This window comes from Triticum urartu, chromosome 5A, assembly GCF_056163025.1.
Source record: "Triticum urartu cultivar PI428250 chromosome 5A, HENAU_Tu73, whole genome shotgun sequence".
NCBI classification, from domain to species: domain Eukaryota; kingdom Viridiplantae; phylum Streptophyta; class Magnoliopsida; order Poales; family Poaceae; genus Triticum; species Triticum urartu.
The window spans coordinates 24478367-24486717 of record NC_141877.1 but is presented as its reverse complement, the minus strand read 5'-3'; the positions used below and the strand labels follow the sequence as shown (position 1 = coordinate 24486717).

The window sequence follows — 8351 nt, the reverse complement described above, 5'->3', positions numbered from 1 at the left end:
ATGATCCTAATTAGTTAGTGATCATGGTCAGAGGGACGTCGCCGGCGGCCTGCCTACCTGTGTGGGAGGAGACGGGGCGAGGGGGGCGCCGAGGGGATGACGAGGAGGAGGGGGTGTGGTTGTGATGCTTGTCGGTGGCATTGGTCTGGTAGAGAAGGCGGCAGTAGAGGCATCGGCGGAGGGACGGCGTCGACGGCGTGCCAGCCGAGGTCAGCAACAGAGGATACGAGGAAGGGGTGGAGGAGACGGCGAGGTGGGGGTCGTGGTGGTGGTGGTGCGGAGCTGAGGGAAGCATGAGAGGATCCGATGGCGGATGGAACTGGCAGCGGCCACCGCATCATATTGTCTCTGACGCTGCCGGCTGGCGGGCTGTAGGTTCTCCCGGCAGATTTTCCCCATTTTAGGTGGTTGGATAAGGTGGGCAAGGGCTAGGCTGAGAGGGGATAGTGGGTGTGTCTTTTTGCAAAAGTGCCACTGATTGCTTTGTGTGTGTTAGATATAGATAGAATGATTGTGAACGAAAGATGACAGGCATATCATCATCACCACCCATGGTTTTTATAGGAGTAGAGATTTACTGTGCATCAATGGGCCGGCGTTGGAAGCACGTGTTGGACCGGCCTTTACTGTGTGCATTCTCACAGTGTGTTCGTGTTTCTTTTTCTTCCGTTTTTATGCACATTTTCATTTTTTCGATTTTAAATTTCATTTAATGTTCCTAAATATTCTAAATATATGTATTGCAAAAATACTTTACATAAATTATGAATAAAATGTTAATAATGCACTTGAAAATGTTAAAACATGTAGAAAGAAATATTAATTATGTGTACTAAAAATGTTTGTTACATTAAAAAAAGGCCATATGCTTAAAAATATGTACATCACATTTAATAAAAATGTTTGTATGATTTAGAAGTTCTAAAAATGTTTGCATAATTCGGAAAACTGTTTCATACATTCAAGAAAAATGTAGGTTACATTTCAAAACATGTTCACAAGTTTAAAAATATGTTTGTCACATTTTCAAATATATATATATATATATATAATGTTTGCATAATGTTAAAAAAACATGTTTTGTCCATTAAAAATGTACGCAACATTTAAAAGAAAATTAGTGTTTCAAATTTTTATGAAATTTTCGAAAATATTTATACAATGTAAAAAAAAGTTCCGGTAGATTAAAAAAATCTTTATATCCATTATAAACATGTACTTGATTCATTTGAAAGATATTCACAAGTTTCCAAACGTATATCATGGAGTTTAGAATTTTTAATTTCCACTTAAAATGTACAACGTGTATTTTGGAGAACATGTTACTGTTTATTCCAAAAAACTGTTAAAAAACCGATAAATCATGTATTTGAAAGAAATGTTAATGTGTATTAAAAGAATTTATAGCCCGATAAAACAAAAGAAAACCGAAGAAAATGACAAATGAAAAAACAAAAGAAAATGACAAAAAAGGAAGAAAACCGAAGCACAGCGAGCGACCTACAAAAGACTGCCCCCTAATGGGCCAGCCCGATTCGCTCGCCCGTAGGCGATTCCTGTTAGGAATCGTACGGGCGAGACATAGCCCCTGCGAAGAGTGGCCCGCCTCCGTCTTGATACCGCTCTTCCCTCCTCGCAGTCGATGCCACACCCCTCACTTTTGACGTTCGTCGCCGCACCGCCATCGACGTCCTTGTTCCACTTCATCGCCTCCCTGCTCCTGTCTCCACTCCGTCGGCAAGCTGGGCATTGGTTTTCGAGGTACGAGTTTCTTGGCATTCAGATTAGTTGATCAGACCTCGCGCAACTCCACAATTTTTGGGCGTTCCGGGACAGTACTGTTCATCTAGATCCGCCCCAGGATTGGGGCGTGGCGGTGGTAGATTGGGAGTTGTGTCACAGGAGTTTGGTCAGTTGACTTGTATTTATCCTAGTAGATTGATAAGTTGCCCCAAAATCTCCATAGGTCCGATTTTAACCTATGTGCCCACCAAGTTACTGGTTACTGACTTATTCCGTTGCGTATACTATATACTCCCTCCGTCCCAAAATTCTTGTCTTGGAATTTTGGGACGGAGTGAGTATACAAGTTCTTGTTTTCAGTCGTCGGCTTTGTTGTTTTGTAAGTATTGTGCAGCAAATAGTCGCTTAAGGAACATGCAAATAGCTCATATGTGTTAGATTCTGATAACCATTACCAATCAAGAGGAGGTTTTACAAGCATTTTGTTGTTTGTTTGTGTCCTTCGTCTTTGTGTCGTGCGATGCAAATGGGTTGTTTTGTTAGACTTCTGTGCATCAAAGGACATTGGTGCAGAGACGGAATAAGACTTTTGATATATATAGTTCTGAATGTGTTGGCTACTGAATACTCTTGAGTTGCCACTCTGTTCCTTTAGTTTAACATGGTATCTTTGCTTTTTTGCGGGGATTATCATGGCATATTTCAGTGCTTGATGGCATGCAATTTTCATTTCCTAGTAGAATATCTACTTACTTAGTTGCAACAAAAAAGAGGGTCTGAATCTCTGTATGTGTGATATTTTTGCAAACTGGATCTTTATTTTGGGACATCACTCCACTACTGAACAATAGAGCTTGTTTTCCATGCAGGATATAGCCTTTTCTTCTTGGGTTGGGTGTATCAAGATGTCTGGAAATAATTCCCAGGCCGTGGCAGACTGAATAAAGGCGCATGCCCTATCAAATGCTAAGGGATTGAGCAGGGCTCAAGCTGAACGTGCAGCGGAAGCTGCTGCCCGCAATGTCAATGCCTATGGGCAGAAGGAAGAGGGGCCAAGCCACTGGCAGGAGAGGAAGGAAGCCAAGAGGAAGATGTACCTGATGAGCACGGAGCAGCCTGTGAGGCTAGGTGTGAGGCGAAATGCAGTACCAACTTCTTCCGCTGGTTGTCAATGTCAGAAGTGCTTCCAGCCCGGGCACTGGACGTATGAGTGCAAGAATGAACGGGTCTACATCTCGCGGCCCTCGAGGACTGAGCAGCTTAAGAACCCCAGGCTGAAGAAGAAAGTGTCGCTGCCGGCTCGCTCTCGGTTCGTGAACCCTGATCTTGAGAAGGAGATGGAGGAGGAAAGGAAGCTGACGGGAGAAAAACAGAAGGAGAAGTCTGAGAGAAGGGAGGTAAAGAGTAAGAGAAAACATCGTGCTTCGGTGTCAGACACTGACTCTGACTCCAAATCATCATCGAGTGGCTCTGAGTATTCTTCTGAAAGCGGTAGTTCAAGCTACAGTCCATTGGACTCGGATGATAGGAAGCATCGATGCAACGCGAAGCAGAAGAAAAGAAGGCACCGAAGGGATAACACGTCTTCATCATCCTCCTCGTTATCCAAATCTGAGTCTGAACCTGATTCTGACGATAAGGGCAGCAACAGAAGGAAGAGCAAGAAGCGTGGTTACACGCGCCGAGCTTGAAGAGCCAGAGAACTTTGAGGAACCAAGGAGCAAAAACAATGGAGTTCAAAAAGAGAAGAAAATGGAGTAAGGCTACACAACATCTGTCATATTAGAGACAATGTATATCAGTAAGTAAGGAAAGATTTATCATCTACGTAAAATATCTAGGAAAATATTAGAGCTCACTCATATAAATTGTCAGAAAAAATATTTATCAACATGTTCTGCCCATAGTATAACTGGCCAGCAACAGCTGCTATCTTAAGCAAAAAGAAAGAAAATGCAGCTATGAAACATAACTGAAGTTCTTTAGCCGAATGAATTGCAAAAAACCACATTTTAAGTTCACTTTCGGATTTGCCACCAAATTTCTTGGTCGTCCCAAAAATCTACCCGTTTTCTTACTAATTTTCTCAATAAACACTTATGACCGATTTGGGACAAATTAATCCAATTTCTGACATGTTGGGCCCGCTGGTTAGGTCCACATGGCACTAAAAGTCAACATAAATAGAGTTGACCATCAAGTTGGATGTGGGACCCACCCTTTAGAGCTTGCTACCATATTTCTTTGTGGCATTTCTTCAAACAACTTGCAGGTAGAGGGCCGGCGGTTCTCGCCGGCGAACATCAACGGTTCTTGGAGCTGAGCAAGACCGTAGCTTCATCCACGGCCACACCCTACCGTGCCCCTGCTCCCCGCCACAAAAAACGGCACCATGGCCGCCATCAAGCTTCGGCCGCGCAACACCTCGACCATGGCTAGCACAACACCGGCCAAGCGCGTCACAGAAGCAGGAAGCAAGGGGGACAGTGGCACGGTCTTCCTTGGCTGGATAAGGCCGACACAGCAGCTTACCGGTGCGGTGGCGAGAGCCGGCCATGGCGGGACCATCTATTGCTGCAGCGTGAGCTACTGCTAAGCTGTGGCCACCTCTGCTCGGCAACTGTTGGGCGAACTGGCACGGTGTGAGGGGGAGGCGCGGGGGAGAGAGAATGAGAAGACAAGAGGGGGCGTGGCTGCCGGCGACGCACCCGGCCGGAGGATTCGGCGGACCGCGCGCGAGGTGGCAGCGCTCGGCTGGGAGGAGGTGGACGAGATTTGTGGACTGGGCCCTGACAGGTGGCCCCTTCTTTTAACTTAACAGTCAACTCCGTTTATGTTGACTTTTAGTGCCACGTGGACCTGATCAGCGGGCCCAACATGTTCAAAATTGGATTAATTTGTCCTAAATTAGTCATATGTGTTTATTGAGAAAATTAGTAAGGAAACTAATAGATTTTTGGCACGCCTAAGAAATATGATGGCAAATCCGAAAGTGAACTTAAAATACGGTGATTTTTTGCAATTACTCTCTTTAGCCAGACACCAGTAGCATGTATTCCTCACTGGCAAACATAAATGTAATCATCTTCTTTATCTTTCTATTAAAAAGTATGTGCCAAAATAGGGAAAACTACGAAGGGAAAAATACTCCCAAACAAGGGGGAAAAGGAAGAACAACACCAGCACATGAAAGGACAAGTAGAAACAAGGGGCATGAAGTGGGTACAGTGGACTAGCTAATAACTTCAATATGGTTGAACATGTATCTGACAAGTGAGAATGTATTTGCTAGGCATATAGGCCTATGAAAATTCCGTGACTTACAAAATCTAGAAGATGAAAATATTACTCCCTCCGTTCCAAAATACATGACTCAGCTTTGTGCTAACTTTATACTAAAGTTAGCACAAAGCTGAGTCATGTATTTTGGAACGGAGGGAGTATTCGCCAAGAGCATCTTGAAAATGCACCCCAATAGCGATGCCCCAGCTAATCCACCAAGACTGTTGCGCAAATGCTTTGATGACCAAGACGAAGCAAATGCTTCGACAACCATGACGACAAGGCGTATCATGATGGCATTGACGTCCGCGGCCATGTAAAGAGGCATGCTTTAATGAGCTTTGGGGAGCATCGCCGGTGTTGTTATGGAGCGTCTTTGAGCCGTTGGAGCATCACTGATAGAGCATCGTCATCGTCATTGTTTCAACGGAACATCGTTCGAGCCGTCTGAGCATCACCGGTGCTGCGACGGAGCATCATCGGGGCCGTCGGAGCATCACCGGTGCTTCAATGGAACATCGTTCGGGCCACCCGAGCATCACCGGTGCTGCGACGGAGCATCACCGGGGCCATCGGAGCATCGTCGTTGCTGCAATGGAGCATTGTTCGGGCCGTCAGAGCATCACCGATGCTGTGATGGAGCATTGTCGGGGCTGTCGGATCATCGTCATTGCCGCAATGGAGCATCGTTCAAGCTGTCGGAGCATCACCGGTGCTGCAAGGAAGCATCACCGGTGTTGTGGTGGAGCATTGCCGATGTTTCAAGGATGGTCTAGTAGCGTCATTGTTGCAACCAGGCGCATGGCGAGCTCGTCGCGTTTTCATGTGAGATGGCCGGTGACGGGGCTGCCGCAACCTGGGAAACGAAGATGCTGTGCATATATCCGATGGCTGGTTGGCGTCGCCGGAGAGAGATATAACGGTATTTGGGATGGAACTATGGAAGTGATGGTCCAGAGATCAAGCGGCCCTACTCGAAGGAAATCAACAGGCCGGGAAGGCGGTCTAAAAATCTCTGCCATCAGCCGGTTTACGTGTAGCAGCGGTCTAAAATTATATGGGAACACCATCTTCCCGTAAACTTAGAAGTTGGAGGATCCCGTAAATTTTTTGCGGGTTTACGAGACTGTTGGAGGCCTTTTTTTGCCCTAACTTTCTGTAAATGAAAGTTTTTTTTTTGTGATACGGGAGCTATCGGAGTTGCTCTTAGTAAAGAAAGAATAATCAACTGTCACGGTTGATAAACTGATGTTAGATTTTGAAGCATGACAACGTTTAGCACGGTCCATAATCAAAGGCGATGGTCGCCTGCAGGCGTCGGCGATAACCTCCACTACAGTGATTCGGGTCTCAATGGCTAGGTATAGGACCTGAAGGACTCGAGCATGGTACGTATCTGTGTGTCGCTGAGCAGCTCTTGTCCATGGGCATCGACTTCCTGACGACGTCGGGACGGTCGTGGTGTGCTCCACTACTGGAATTGCGTTGGTGTGCCTGCCAAGCTTCTCTTTTTTCTTTTGATGAAACCGTGGGATCTTGTTAGAACTGGAAAGAGAAACAAAACGAAAATTCGATATGGTTCCTGCCACCATATCGAAAATTCTGGCTACGGCGTGATGGATTAAATTAAATACATAAATAAAGAAAAGAATTCTGGCTACAGTCATCCGGAGGGAGCTGTTGAAACGGGAAAGTGGTGGAGGCTCTCGATCGTCTGATGAAACAGAAATTGACCGTGCCAGATCGATCCGACGTTTAGACAGAATCGGACGTCCTTCCAGTTTTATCGCACGGGAGGCGGAAGGGGTTGGAACTCCGATTCGACTCGGGGATCTGGATCAGGAATCCTTGTCAACGACTTCGAAATAAAGGCAAAGGCTGCTGCTATTTCCCTTCCAAGATCGAGGAGAATCGACGGAGATGTCAGGTGGAGGCATCCACGCTCTAGGCGACGACGCTCTGGTGCACATCTTTGTCGGCCTCCCTCCCGTCTCCGTGCTCCGTTGCCGTGCCGTCTGCAAGGACTGGCGGCGTGTCACCATCGACCGTTCCTTCCTCGCCGCCCATGCCGCCAACCGCCCACTCGAGATGATCGTCAAATCTAGTCTCCCACACTGGGCGGTGGAAGCCATCCCTCTCGACGACCCGGCGCAGTTGACGGATCGCTTTCTTTGCGACTACGCCCCCTCCGCCGAAGTCCGCAATGTGTTGTATTCTCTCGACGGCTTGCTCGTGCTGGCGCAACATCATGGCTTCTTTGTCATCTGTAACCCGACTACCAGGCAGTGGACCAACCTGCCGGAGCTGCGTCAGCAATCCTATTGCGCAGTCTTCGAGTGCGGCTTCTACTTCCACGGCTTCTCCGGCGAGTACCGCCTTTTATGTCATGCTGTTGAGATTGCCCCGGAAGAATATAACAATAGCTTCGACCCTGACACGAAGCGTTACTACTACATCCTTTCAGCTGGTGCCATCCTGCCGCGTCGACTTGGCCGAGCTCCTTCCAGCCCGGGAAACCTTAGCTATGAGGTTCCAGTGGCTCATCGTGGAACCCTTCATTGGCTCTCTAACCATCCTCAAGCCAACCGCACCGGCAAGATGCTAGCATTCGACACGACTTTTGAGACATTCCGATTCATGTCGCGGCCGCCGCTAGATGAAACCATGAGGACGACCTTGTTTGAGCTCGATGGGGAGCTCGGGGTCGCCGCTATGCAGAGCTTGACGTCCCTCGACATATGGGTCCTACAAGACTACAAGGCCGAGACATGGACACTGCGCCATCGGGTCCATGTCCCGATGCCCATATTTCACTACCACCATGGAATATCAGTGAGCAAGGTCATCTCTGTTGGGAACGGTGCCATTCTCATTGGAGCTCCCAACTGTGAGGTGGCTCGGATGTACCATCTCAAAGAGAAGAGGGTGATTTGCAGAGATTTCACCTTCGGTGTTGCAAAAACTGCAACATTCTTAGTATTCAATGAGAGCCTCGTGCCACATACCTTCTTCGATTCCCCTCGCTGCCCGAATCTCGAAACTATATACTTCTCTAACAAGAGTTAGCATATTTTTGCACCAGAACTTTTTTCTTAGTGTTAGGCGAGGTGCCATGAGGTGTTTCCGTGTTTGTGGTGGCTTAGTAAGATCTATTGGTTCAGTTTATCGTAGATGCTTATATGGATATGATGTGGATGTGGATGTTTATATGGGTATAAGTGCCTACTTTGTCTATGTGAACATCTTTTTCTTTTTGAAAAAATGATAACGTATTTGGTGACAAATTTAGCGGTAATTTTGATATCATCATGCACCAACTTCATTGA

General features: G+C 46.8%; 1 protein-coding gene and 1 pseudogene across 1 annotated transcript; both read left to right on the top strand.

Moving 5' to 3' along the window:
• Nucleotides 1–2648: 2648 nt before the first annotated feature.
• LOC125506650 (uncharacterized) lies at nucleotides 2649–3434 on the top strand (annotated as a pseudogene).
• Nucleotides 3435–6945: 3511 nt separating this feature from the next.
• On the top strand, nucleotides 6946–8091 carry LOC147967664 (F-box protein At3g07870-like). Its single transcript, XM_087523211.1, has one exon. It carries the CDS (start codon nucleotides 6946–6948, stop codon nucleotides 8089–8091), a length of 1146 nt encoding a protein of 381 aa, XP_087379337.1.
• Nucleotides 8092–8351: the final 260 nt, after the last annotated feature.